Source organism: Cololabis saira, chromosome 23, assembly GCF_033807715.1.
Source record: "Cololabis saira isolate AMF1-May2022 chromosome 23, fColSai1.1, whole genome shotgun sequence".
NCBI classification, from domain to species: domain Eukaryota; kingdom Metazoa; phylum Chordata; class Actinopteri; order Beloniformes; family Belonidae; genus Cololabis; species Cololabis saira.
Genome location: NC_084609.1, coordinates 18,212,903 through 18,226,113, shown reverse-complemented (window position 1 = coordinate 18,226,113; position 13,211 = coordinate 18,212,903). Strand labels below are relative to the sequence as shown.

The 13,211-nt window shown below is 39.0% G+C and overlaps 1 protein-coding gene across 2 annotated transcripts; it reads right to left on the bottom strand.

Annotated features, from left to right (window-relative positions):
- Positions 1-8,556: 8,556 nt before the first annotated feature.
- LOC133423982 (zinc finger protein 234-like) lies at positions 8,557-12,885 on the bottom strand. 2 transcript variants are annotated; one of them, XM_061714333.1, is made up of 8 exons: positions 12,470-12,885; positions 11,769-11,971; positions 11,474-11,575; positions 10,854-10,949; positions 10,620-10,730; positions 10,330-10,447; positions 9,988-10,242; positions 8,557-9,894 (listed from the first exon to the last, which is right to left on the bottom strand). In XM_061714333.1, the coding sequence occupies exons 1-8, from the start codon at positions 12,879-12,881 to the stop codon at positions 9,023-9,025; spliced, it is 2,169 nt and encodes a 722-aa protein (XP_061570317.1). In that variant the 5' UTR covers positions 12,882-12,885; the 3' UTR covers positions 8,557-9,022. The 2 variants fall into 2 exon arrangements, with proteins under 2 accessions (XP_061570317.1, XP_061570318.1); XM_061714334.1 differs by lacking the exons at positions 8,557-9,894; positions 9,988-10,242 and having other exon boundaries at positions 10,349-10,447; positions 10,570-10,730.
- Between the last annotated feature and the right edge of the window lie 326 nt (positions 12,886-13,211).

Here is a 13,211-nt window from a genome sequence, read left to right as displayed (position 1 = left end):
TGCAAATAGTGAACGTCAGGGCACGGGTGTGCAATTTGGAGCACAGTATGCGACTAACCAATCTACTTCCAAAAACTGTATCCCATATTGAAATGCACCGGGACAGCAGAGGCAGGTCACATGACAAATAGCCAGTCAGAGTGATCACAGAATCAGAATCATGACACATATAATTGCTTTTTATTCAATTCTATTCAGTTCAGATGCATTTATATAGTCCCAAATAATGAAAAATGTCATATCAAGGTACTTCAAGAATACAATTCAGCTCATCCCAAGCACAAGGTGAGTGTGGGAAGGAAAAACTCCCTTTTGACAGGAAGAAACCCCTGGCCGGACCAGTTCTCAGGGAGAGCGGCCATCCGCCCTGACTGCTCGGGGGTTGAGGTGACAGGAAAGAGGAGGACCTGCTGGGAAGGACAACCCCAGGTTTAGAGTAACATGCCTCATATTGATGATCTCCACCAGACCAGTATGCAGCACATACTGTCTGCTGCATCATTGCGCATACATTCAAGAACGGCCTGTGATCGAGACTGAACCGACTCAAAGGGAACAGGGACGGTTCAGACATGTATGACTTTCTTAATCATTACTTGTTTTTTGATTTACAAAATCTTATCATAAATAACTGCATGATTACAGGGTCCACCGTGTAAAAAAAACAAGTTTGTCCACCTAACTCTAAATTATATAAAAACAGTTGCTCCTTTAGGACTAATCTCTAATCAGACTAATCAAAGTGCAGAGGAAGCGTTAAAGTAAAGCATTGACCTTCCCTCTAAAACCAGTCGTCTGAATCTTAATACTCAAAACTAACACAGCATTTTTCCTGCCTCAGCAATGCCGTTGTATCCAGCACAATTAATTTGTGAAATATTTCCGACAACTCCCAACACAAATGCACTCCTGTCAGAACATGATTGCTGCCAACATAGCAACTCACAGGGCGATGGTGGTTATTAATGTGCAACATCTGAAATCAAATTCTTGAGGGGGGAATTAATTTTCCAGGAGTTCCTTTTGTGGTATACTCGGAGCACAGCGACAAAACATGATCAAGCCTGTGGAGGAGGTGGGAGTTAATCTACAAAAGAGACACAACATGTGTTTGAGTCATGTAGGAGGAGGAGAGAAAACAGACAGGTGGTACACTTTGTCTTGCACTGCACTTAATCACGTCCTGGGTAGCGTCTACTACAGCAGGATGATCAAGTTAATACATCACCAATAAGGGTATTGAAAGCAATTATCCCACCAACAATCCAACAATACTTTTAATGACACTAAAAGGGTTTTATAGAAAGCTGCATGTTAGCATTTCTACCTGGCATGTGGCATGGTTGTTGTAGTTCATGTCCAGCCAGCAGGTGGCAGTAGTAAAGAAGAAGAAGAAGAAGTATTTTTGTGTGATGTAAAAGTAAAGCAGATCATTTTAATAATAGCGAGTCAGAAATATAGATTTTAACCAGTTCCTTGTTGATTTATATGGTATTATTGTTAAATTACACACTAGATTTCAGTTTTTTGTGGGTTTTTTTACTTACTGGCTGTCACTGATCCATGGAGAGATCCATTTTTCACAAGTGAACAAATTCTCTCAGGAGCACTGATTTTATTGAATGTGATCAAGGTTGACTATCCCTGTTCGATAGCCAATTCCAAAACAATTCCAGAGATTCAATAGCAATCCCAAGGACAATGAAAGATGCTATATTACGAACGGGTATCAAGAAAAATGCACAGAATAGTCTTTCATATCTTGAGTATCTTGGGGTGGATCGGGGGAGTGTGGATGAAGAATCAGTGACACCTCTGAATCCCACGAGAGCAGAAAAGCCAACAAAGACAAATAGAGCAGATGTGAGAGTGATGAAAAGACGGGCTAAAAGTTGAATCCATTTTTTGAACAATGGATTGGTAGGTTAAGCTAGTCAAACTAGTTTAGCTACACCACGGATGGACTTCTGTCTCTTCTTTTCCTGTGAAAACAGGTTAGTAAAGTGTTTTAAACAACCACAACTCGGGTATAAGAACTGTCAAAACCCCATGGATTGAATAAATTAAGTTTTCAATGTAGAAATCGTGATGTAAACTGTGAGAGGCGTGAATGAATGATAGCTCCGCTCTTCCCCGCAGAAAGTAACATAATGGCTGTTTTGACAAAGTTTTGGCTCGGCTTTGTAGGAGCTTCTGTGCATTTATTTTATTTTATTTTATGAGTGACATAAAATAAAAAAAAAAAGCATATTTGAATTACAATGAGAACCGAATTAAGAGTGAAGTTTAACATACCGGTAAGTAATAGGAAGGTGAATGAATGTGTTTATGTACATGTTCAGAGTACTGAGTCTAATACAACACTACGGTGCTAATATTGTTGAGTAGTACAGGTGTTTGAATGGGCGGCAGTGTAGTAAAGTCCAATTAAAGATGTAAAAATCATAAGTAAAACATGATTTTGTTGGTTAAAAACGGTAGAAATATAACTTTAAGTGTGTTCTGTTTTTTCATCCCATTTTTTTTTTTATTATATGTTTCATGTGTTTTTTTTGGTATGAAAAGGCAAGCCAAGTTTAGTGTGTTTTTTTAAGAGTATCAGAGTGTAGGACTCTAGTCCCGCCACTAGAGGGAATCTCCTCTCGCGCCACGCTGACGTTGCTTAGACAGCTACCAGCCATGGAGGACCACGGATTGACTTCTGTCTCTTCTTTTCCTGTGAAAACAGGATATTTTAAATTCTGTGACCAGGTGACTCAACCTGAGGCCTGTAACATCAGTTTACCTGAACTTCTTCCATTATAACCTCCTTGAGCATCTGAGTCACTTCTGTCACATTGTTCGTGGTAGCTCTGTCAGCGAGAGTCGTGGTTGTTGCTGCATGACGTAGTAGAGTAAGCAATACGCAGATGGACGGGAGGTGGAAGTTCTTTTGTTTTAAAACGACATTTCTAATGAAACAGAAACTGATATTCTACTGCGAAAAAAGGCATTTTTTCTTCTTTTTTAAACAGAAAAAAGTACTTGTTTGCTAAAGAGCTGTAACATTTTACTATTATGTCAGGGCAGGTTTTTTTTATGATCTATAAATGCAATCAGTATTTTGAACTATCACTGTATTTTTTAGATAATTTTGTAGAAAATCAGCAGTGAACATGAATTAACAACGAGAGGTCATTTAAATGTGCTCATATTTTGTAACGTGTTGTACTTGTAGCAGTGCTAACAATCATTTTGTCCACCATGAAAGCCTCTGTCGGGGTATCAGGCAGGTCCGTGCTCAAGCTCCATCTCGTTTGTCTCTTATCAGCCCTCATCAGCAGAGAGGAGAAAGAGATTGGAAGGAGGGGCGGCTCACCCGAGGCAAAGAGGAGAGGCTAAAGAATGCAGCATGCTTATCAAAGGCCTAGGTGCTAAGCCTTGGTTAAAAATAGAAACCGGAGGAGATTGGCATTGATTTCTGCAGGCATTGACGTCCAGATTGACAGCAGCACAGCAGCATCGGGCTGTTGAGCCATCGAGGGAATCCGCTAGACTGCCTATGATGAGATGAGATGGGAAGATAACTTCTGACAAGCCCTCCACAAGCCACCCATCTCTAATCACCCCGCCTTCACGCACTCACAAACAGGCACACATGGAGAAAAAGTAATTACCACATGCACACACACACACACCAAATACACACACACACACACACATTTGGTGCCCTGCGAGCAAGTAACGGGACTTTGGCTGGCTGAGCATCCACCTGTCCGGTGTTTCCTGCCAAGTCAAAGCTCATGTGCTCACACTCATACAAAATACCTCTGGAAGTCCCTCCACAACCGCCAGCCACTGTCCTTACGGGATATCTCACTCAATTATCTGCCATCAGAAAATACTCCCCAATATCCATGAGGCATCTGAATGGAGATGTCAGTGACCCTTTCTTTTCTTTTTTCTGCTGTAACTGAACCACACAAAGAAATAATTGTTATTACACTTGTGCAACTCAATATTACTCGTCTCTCTGAGCACTGGCAGCAATTTAGTCAAGTAAATTAACTCCACAGCCTTTTGGTAATTCTTTAGACATGATGAAATTCCGCTTCAACACACTAGGTTGTCATTTAAGAGAAAGCCAGGCTATGGGTTTCCATATTTTCTCTTTGTAAAAGTTAAGATGACTGGCTCCAGGCCAAAACTGCCTGTACAGCGTTGTGTATGACTTGAGATTCTCATATAATTGTCTACAAGAAGGCATATATTTCCCACAGTGACTGATTTTTCTCTTAACTTAAACTCCAATGTAAAAATGTAGTTTTTAACAACATGAACAAAAAAGGGAACATTTGCTGACAATAATTCATAGAAAAACATGTAGACACATCAAATTAAATGTATCTTTTTAAAAAAAAAATGGGGGGAAAAGGCTCATTTTGTTTGGGTGGCAACGATATTAAATCAAATGAAAAGCTGCTGCATCTGGTTTTTGTAGAATAAAGATTACCTGAATTAAGTGAACTTTCATTTAAATTTCATTTATTTCTCCAGCCTGTGATGCTGCATATTTAAAGTCTCCCTGCACTTAAAAGTGTGTTTTGATCTTTTTTCTCTCTCCCTCTCTGTAAATGTTTGAACTTTACTGCACAGAGAGATCTACATGTGGATCTTGCCAATATCAATGATTTTTATTTTTTTAATTAAATGATCAAAGTAAATAGCTTTTTGAATTGAAAATCTGATGTAAATCTGCGGACTTCAAAGACGGATTTGTTATATTACAACTACAGTGGTCCAGTGCCGCTTCAATGGGCAACTGTTGTGATGTGAAGCTTTTCAAAGAAGAGATGTGCCCTTTTTTCCATATTTAGCACAATGAAATATTATGAGCACTTTGGTCAAAATATTTAAAGGGGTTCAGTAAAACAGCACTTTTTAAAGTCGTGTCTTTACATCTCTATGCTTTATGAGGTGGAGTCAGCCAGCTAACTCAGCTCCATCCCTTTCTGTCTGTGGCTCTGACATCAATCGTACAGCTCTGTGTCACCCTGCAAATGTAAATTTAGACTCAAATTTAAATCTGCAAAACGGAATTATTCAATTCTTTCTTAGCTCAAAGGGTCCCCCTATAGGCATGGAGGTTAAAAGGCCTTTTATGCTCAACATTTGAAATGGATACATGGACAGATCGTCTGTAATGAGCTGGGATAGGCTCCAGCAGACCCCCGTGACCCAGTTCAGGATAAAACGGGAATAGAAAATGGATGGATGGACATTGACAGATGGCACTTTCTGTCTGTACCCTGCATAGTTTATTTTTGTACGTCTTTTGGGTGCTTACGAATACCAACAAAACGGAACAACACAGCCAAAACTCTGGGGAGCATTGTTGAGTCAATCGTTGAACTAAACATGAAAGAAAATAACAAAAATTGGTGAACTTCCTATAATTTTGAAAAATTACATTCTTGTCAGTTTTGTGAAAGGGTAAAACTAAAGAAAAGAACACTTGATTTATATGTCAACTTTAGTTCAGTCAGTGGTCTATTAGCACCACTGATCTCTTATGGTTGTTGACTCATCACTGCCCCCTGGTGGACGTGCATATGACACATGGCGGTGTGTGGGGTAGCCACGAAAACTGGAACAGACAAATGTACGAATCTATGTAAATGGAACATAAACTAGGCTTTCGTGCTATTAGTACACCGTCTGAGATGTAGGCCCACTGATGTTTGGTCTCACTCTCATTTTTGTGTTCCACCTTTACTTTCTGGAGTTTCTTGAACGCCTTGATGCTATGATGTCCATTGTTGCTCTGTGGGCGAGCTCCATCATCCATCATATGTGACATAGTGTCATGACGTGACTTGGAAAATTGAAACTAATATTCTAGTATGAAAATAAGTCCTTGGTATCGCTTTGCTCTCTTGTGACTGAGCACGTGCTGAAGGTTTACACTAACAACCACATCAAACTGGGTTCCAACCATTCAACACCAAAATATGTCAATTTTATTGTCAACTACATATTCCTCATCCAAAGATAATCCATCACTTGATATTGAGCCGCCTGTCAGGCAGATTTCTTTTAATGTGTCATGCATCCAACAGGCTCAGATTTATAAAATACCTCACAGAGATATGAACGCTGGTAACTAATGAAACAGCTACCCGGGGTTGATGGAAAAGACAAAGATTGTCTTGTTGTAAATCTTTTGTCAGCGATTTCATAAATAATGGGCTTCACTGTCAGTCCATTCCTGGGAATAATGAAAGGCTAATATTAAGAAATTTTAATAATATGGGCATTGTTTCACTGATGCTCCCATATTTATATTCTTATTTATTTGCAGGATTTGTATTAAATCAGTGAATTACTACTTCAGGAACCTAAATATATATTCATAAATAATGTAATTAACTTTTTTATATAAATATACATAATATATGCTCTGTAACTCTGATGATGACAATATAACTTAAAGAAAAAACATCATATATATATATATATATATATATATATATATATATATATATATATATATATATATATATATATATATATATATATATATGTATATATATATAATATACAACCATTGTAAAAGTACAAATACATAAATAAAATAAAACTTATAAAATGGATATTGGCATTATTCTGGAAAAAGATCAAGGTCATCTATTCTAGTTAACAGCATTTGTCACATACTTTCTCTCCAACCTTTCCCACCTCCTTTATGATGAAATGATCCAATAAAGCTTCAATAATAATCATTAGAAGCTGAAAGTTTACTTGTTCTCATAATTAAGTGATTTGCTGCAATCTGCCATAAGGAATCTGTCAGCATTATCCTTGTTCAGTTAAAAATGCCTTAGAGACTGCAACTCTGGGCTCCTCTTAATTACAAACTCATTGAAATTTATGAGGGCCTGTTATGAATTATTGGCTTCTGCTTCCGAGGAGGGATGCTACTGGTGATGGTTAGGCCGGGTAAACATCGTAGAGGCCTCTGTCAATGTGCTCATCCGAGTTTATCTGTAAAATAAAAAGGTGTTTGCCTCCCTCTGGTGGTCAGAGTTGTTCATGTGAAGAGCCTATCAAGGTTGGCATCAGCCCAGCTGTGTGAGCAAGATCTGGAAGGTTGGTGTTGTTTTCCTCACTTTCAAAAAATGTGTTCGAGAGAGGTGTTTGACTCGGATCATAGCGATTTTCACAGGCTCCACCTTTCTCCTCAGCTGTGTTTCTTCCTTCAAGCCACTGAGATTCCTCCACATCAGAGTTGCTGGTAGCTTCACTTACCGGTAACTCAAAATACAACCTCCAACGGAACCTTAAATCAAGTATTTAGGTCCAACCAACACGTTTCAGTCAGGTTAAGGTCTGGACTTTGCAATAATTGAAACCCGACAAACATGACTTCAGCCAGACTAATGCCGTTAATTATATCCAAATAAAATCTAGGTCAATAACAGATCATCGTGATTGATTGTATCAAATCCATCACTGATGTCCCAATAAGGCAAGACCACGAAAAGATTGTTGATTGCTTTCACTAAAGTAAACCTCCCAGTCCCGGATCAAGATTGTTATTAACATAAAGATTTAATTACATCAACCCAGGAAGACCTGTGGGACATCGCAATTTATAAAGATAGATTGATACAATGGAAATGTTGATTTAAAGAAAAGCTGCTTTTGATAGATGAAGCCGTTCTTTTTGGCAGCTAATGGAAATCGACACAAATCAGGTTCTAAAATGATTTCTAAAGGTGATTTACTCGATGATACCTCAGTAACTGTAGTGGGAAGTATGAAATTAATTGAATCTCTTAATAGACAAAAAAATATATAATTGTGGAGAAGTACTAAAAGCTGCCATTCATTGGAAGTCTGGCTGCAGCACTGAAGAGACTTGGGAACTGTCATACAATTGCACCTGCTGTGAAAGGCAGTAGCCTTTTATAATTCTCAGTAGTAAGTACAAAAGTTCATTCTTTTATTGTGACAAATTATAGATGTTGTATTTTTTCTTTGTGCTTTTATCAGTTGATTTTCCAAGTATTCCCACGGTCCAAAAGAATGCATGTCAAGCTAATTGCTTGCTGAGTGATTATGAGCAGGTTTTTGTTGTTCTCTGTGATGACTGGCAACGTGTCCAGGGACGACCAAAGTGGATATGGAAAACTGACAGATAGTTGTGTAGTGTGCTTTGGATTTCCATAGGCTGCCTAGGAAAGCAGTCAACATGCAATGTATTTACTTTTTTAATTAAACCGTAGAAATCTGGCAAAAAAAAGTGTACAGTTTCAGTCATGATGCTAGATGTTTATGCATCTGGCTCTAGTCTGCAAACCAGGAGTTATGAGTTTCACATCATCCATCTGCTGTACCTTGTAACAAGCAGACTTAAAAACCACCTAATTTCTTACTTGAGATTAATAAAATAGCTTTTATATTTACCATGAAGCTTGCTTTTGGGAAATCACTCTGAAATTAAACCTTTTACTCAAGACAGCAGAACATCGACCAGCGTTCCAGGTTTGGTTTAAACATTGCACAACAGTGGTGTGAAGAATCGAGAGAAATGCTGCCGTCACAGAACAAAGCAACGTGTAGCTTACCGTTTCAGAGATAAACCTCTTCATACCCAACCCCTTGGGAGGCTAGACTCACCCAGGCCCAGCCCAGACATTACCTTACTTCAACAAGATCAGTAATCATGCCAGAAAAACTATCCTATTGAGGCTACAGAGGCTTATGGTACATGCATCCTCTACCCAATGTTTACGGGCCAAGAAAATGAAGTCTAGTTGGTCACATGAGACATTACTTTTCAGTAAAAGTAGGGTATTATTGTATTTGTATCTTTATTTTTTTAGACAAAAAATGGCAAGTTAGATATGTGACAATCCCAAGCCCATTTTAACATACAGAACATAGTTGAAAACACCTGTGTCCTTCTTTCTTTGAGAAAAGTAGACACAGGTGAAGTCTTAAAACCATTTGAAACAAACCAGGGAATCATATCCCGAAATTAATTAATATTTTTGTGGACCTTGAGGTGTATTTTCAGGTTTGATTTTTGAGAAAATGCCTTGCCACACGTTACACATTTATGAGGCTTCTCGCCTGTGTGTGTCCTTGTGTGATTCTTCAGTCCTGAATTGGAGTGGAATGATTTTTCACAATATGAGCAGGAGAACGGCCTTTCTCCTGTGTGGGCTGATCTCCGATGAACTACCAGGCCTGTAGATGAAGCCAACCTCTTTTGGCATAATTCACACTGAAAGCGCAGCTCCCCCGTGTGTGTGCGCGTGTGCGCATACAGCCCCATGGAGGTGCTGAAGGTCATACCACACGTTCTGCACAGGTATGGCTTGTCTTTCGTATGACTTCTGAGGTGCAGAGTGCACGAATATGATTGTTTGAATTTCTTGTTGCATAGAGGACAGGCATACGGACGCTCACCGGTGTGAATGCGCTCATGGCGCTTCAAGACCGACTTTGAATAGAACTTCTTGTCACAGCACGAACAGGCATACGGTCTTTCTACATGATCTCGGAGGTGAACGCTAAATGAAGATCTGCATTCAAATGTTTTACTACAATAACTGCAAGTAAAAGGCGGGACATTTGGGTGCTTGATTAAATGATTTAACAGTCTGTCACAGTGTTTAAATGTCGAAGGGCAAATAGAGCACTTGAATGGCAGTGATGAAGAATTAATGTTCTGGTTGTTTGTTAATGGTTGGCTGCACAGAAGAGAGATCTCAGCTTTTCCTCTTGATGAAGACTGGCTCATACTCTGTTCTTCCTTGATGCCATTAAGATCCAGATGTTCAGTCACTCCTTCCAGCGAACTCTCTGAGCATGTGGATGACTGGAAAGCCACTTCCTCGGCTACTTCTGTCAAAATAACAAGGAGATTTGGTCCAAAAGTCACAAAGAAAGCCAATGAACTGAGAAAGCAAACATTAAAGAAAGAAGAAACAGGCTCACTGCTCTCATGAGATGACCCAGGACCTTCATAAAACGCAGAGGAGGAGAGTGGTGACAGTACGTAGTCTTCCTCCTGAGAGTTTGGATTAGCCTCGACAGAACCACAGTCGGCCTCTTCAGAGTCCTCACAAGTGACTTCGATGCTAAAGCCATTTTCTGGACATTTCTTTTGATCACAAGGACCTTTAAACCCCTCTAAAGTTTGTTTAGAGGCGAGCGCGGAGAGGATGGTGTCTGACATGAAGGTGAATTCACCTGAAAAGCATAAAAAACATTCCATTAAAATCAAAATGAATTAAAAGTGCATGTTCATAAAAATACTAAACATTAAGTGGCATTTACTTTCGGGCAACTTTTGGTGCTCCTGGTGATATGACAAAATTGTCTTCAGATCTTCTTGATCAGAAACAAACTGCTCAAACTTGTAGTCGCCGCAAGAAAAGTCAAACATAGAGAACACCTGAGAACAAGTTCAAACACAAACATACCATTTTAAGAGCCTGTCTAATGTCTCAAGATTCTCTTTTTCCAGGTTGGAGTTTTTAAGTGACACTGAAGGAGTGCATCAACAACTTGGTGAACCTGAAATGATGAGTTCAGAAGAACCAGTTCTTGTTCACTCTGCTCCATACCCGAGAAAAACTTGGCACCGGTACAAACTCCTCCAGCTGGCAGAAGAACTCCCACACCAGAATCTGCAACGCCGTATCAAACCGAGCTCCATACTGAACTGGGAAGACTTCCTTTTGACACAAAACATACCAAAAATAAACATTTGCAAACTGAATGTCATTTACAGAAAGTTGTTCGTTTTAGAAATCAACAGGTCCAGAAGATTGAAAAGGGAAAAAAAACATTTAAATCACCTTAAAGAAAGTTTCTTTTTCTGATTCATTACTCAACAATTTTTGAACAAGCTCCAGAAAAGTGACCTTTGAGAACTCCACTGCTCCATCTTGTTCCTGTCACAAAGTCAAGGAGAATTTTTACTCTACATGCATGAAGCATTTTGTTTTTTTCATGTAAATCTGACAAAAAAATCTGTAAATTACTACCACAATTAACAGCTAACGTTCCTGGATCATCTAAAGCTACTTAAGGCTGCAGCAAAGCGACCTCCACCAAAAGCTTTTTAAAATATCACTTCTGTTGAGGATCCAAGTAAGTAAGTAAGTAAGTAAGTAAATAAATAAAACAAACACTGCTGAAGCATTGAACTGCAGCACACTCTAGTGTCATGTCTTGTTTACTGATAACAAAGTGACAAAACATCACTGGCAAGGCTGTGTACGTACATTTTAAATCAAGAGTGCATTTTATGAAGTGAAAGTATTGATTTAGATTTTTTTAACCCCTCTCAACTGACCCCTTGTGACCCCACATGGGCTGTTTTGTTTTTAAATAATATGATATAAACCAAATATATGTTGGTTATATACATGTTATAAACCAAATATGAAAAGTATAACATAATAATATTGCCTACCTCTTCATGCATGTAGCTTGTATCCATTTGGTTGAATTTTAAGAGATGATCCTGAAAAGCTTTGGAACATTCTTCTTTGTTCTTTAACAATTCAAGAATGAGCTGGAAGACACAGATTTATACGTTCATCCTTGTCTTTAACAATGAAATCAGTGTTTGAAGACCAAAAGGACGCATCACACTTTCATCTTAGAGGTTAACAAACTAACATCTGTATAAACTAATGACTGAGAGGGAAAAGAACTGTTTTCTTTTTGCTTTCTGTGTAGTTTTACTTAAATGTGACGATACTCACCCTGGCTCTGAGCCCGAGGATCAGCTGACTCCTCTGTTTGTATTTCAGCAGCTCGGGAACCATCTTAATCACTAATGTGATGAAATCTAACAGCTTTCCATACTGGTCTACATTTCGGTCCTGTGCAACCTGCCACATGCAGGCGGACATGAGCCGCAGAGGAGGAACCAGGAGGCGCAGGGATGACAGAGGCAGATGAGGACCTGAGACAAGAACAAGAAACCAGCAAAACAAATTAAATCAACAGCTTACACTTTTAAACAGTATTTCCCACTATGTTTTTTAATTGACACTAGTGATGTCTGTAATTTGTATGTTTTTTCTTTTTGCACAAAAACTATTAAACTTTACATGTAAAAAAAAACAAATTTGATTATATTTAAAGGAAAAAATAAAACATACTGTAAATTCAATGCAAAGATCACTATTGGGGATAAGGTTTCCTCTACCAAATTTTTAGGGGTTTTAATTGACGAAAGGTTATCATGGTCCCAACATATTAATCTTGTAAACAACAAAGTATTGAAATCAATTGGTATCAGAAAAATTAGTGCTTTTATATCACAGAATTCTTTAAACATACTTTATTACAGTTTCATTTATCCACATCACAGTTATTGTAATATTGTTTTGGCCAGTACTTATTCTTCTAATTTACAGAAATTATTAATCACTCAGAAGAAATTTGTTAGATTAGCCACCTTCTTCATCACTTTCACCAACACTGAAAGCTGAAGCTCTCACACCTTCCCCTGGCCCTGCTCTGTCGGAGCTGCCTTCTACCCGCACAGAGAGATATCTGCTGGGCTCGCTGTCTTTGTGTTTTACGTAGTCGGAGAGCCAGCAGAGCAGGGAGTAGATGCGGGGAACCGGGGCACCGCCGTCCACCGCAGCCCCTTTCTTCTGCAGCTTCCTCTTCACCCTCACGAATTTGTCTCTTAAAAACTTCCACTTGTGCCGACAAAATAGTTCACTTCGACCAAGCTTTGCGGCGATTTTTCTCCAAGAAGTGTTGCACATGTTTGCATCTCTGTAGTGAACACCAGAGGAGTTGTAGAGATGCGGGTAGCGGCGGATCTCCTCACACAGACGCTCATCAAAGCCCTCCTCCATGTTGGCTTTCGCGCACTTCTTCTTCTTCTTCTTCTTCTCTCAGTTTATTGGCGGATCGCAAGCAACTTTCAGGTGCATACCGCCACCTACTGTACAAGTGTGTGTGAAATTATTTCATTTAGCCCGGTTTAAATTCTGTTTATCAGCCTAGTGTTTTTTAGGAAATGAATTAGTGCTTTTCTGGTGATTACAACCCCCTCTCCCTCTGTTCCCAGTATCCCCCTCAAATTCCACTCACGTCCTGCCTCTCTGACTTTTTCCTGTAGCCGCTCTCTTTCTATTTTATACCTGTTACAGTGCATTAGGATATGTTCACTGTTTTCTTTTACT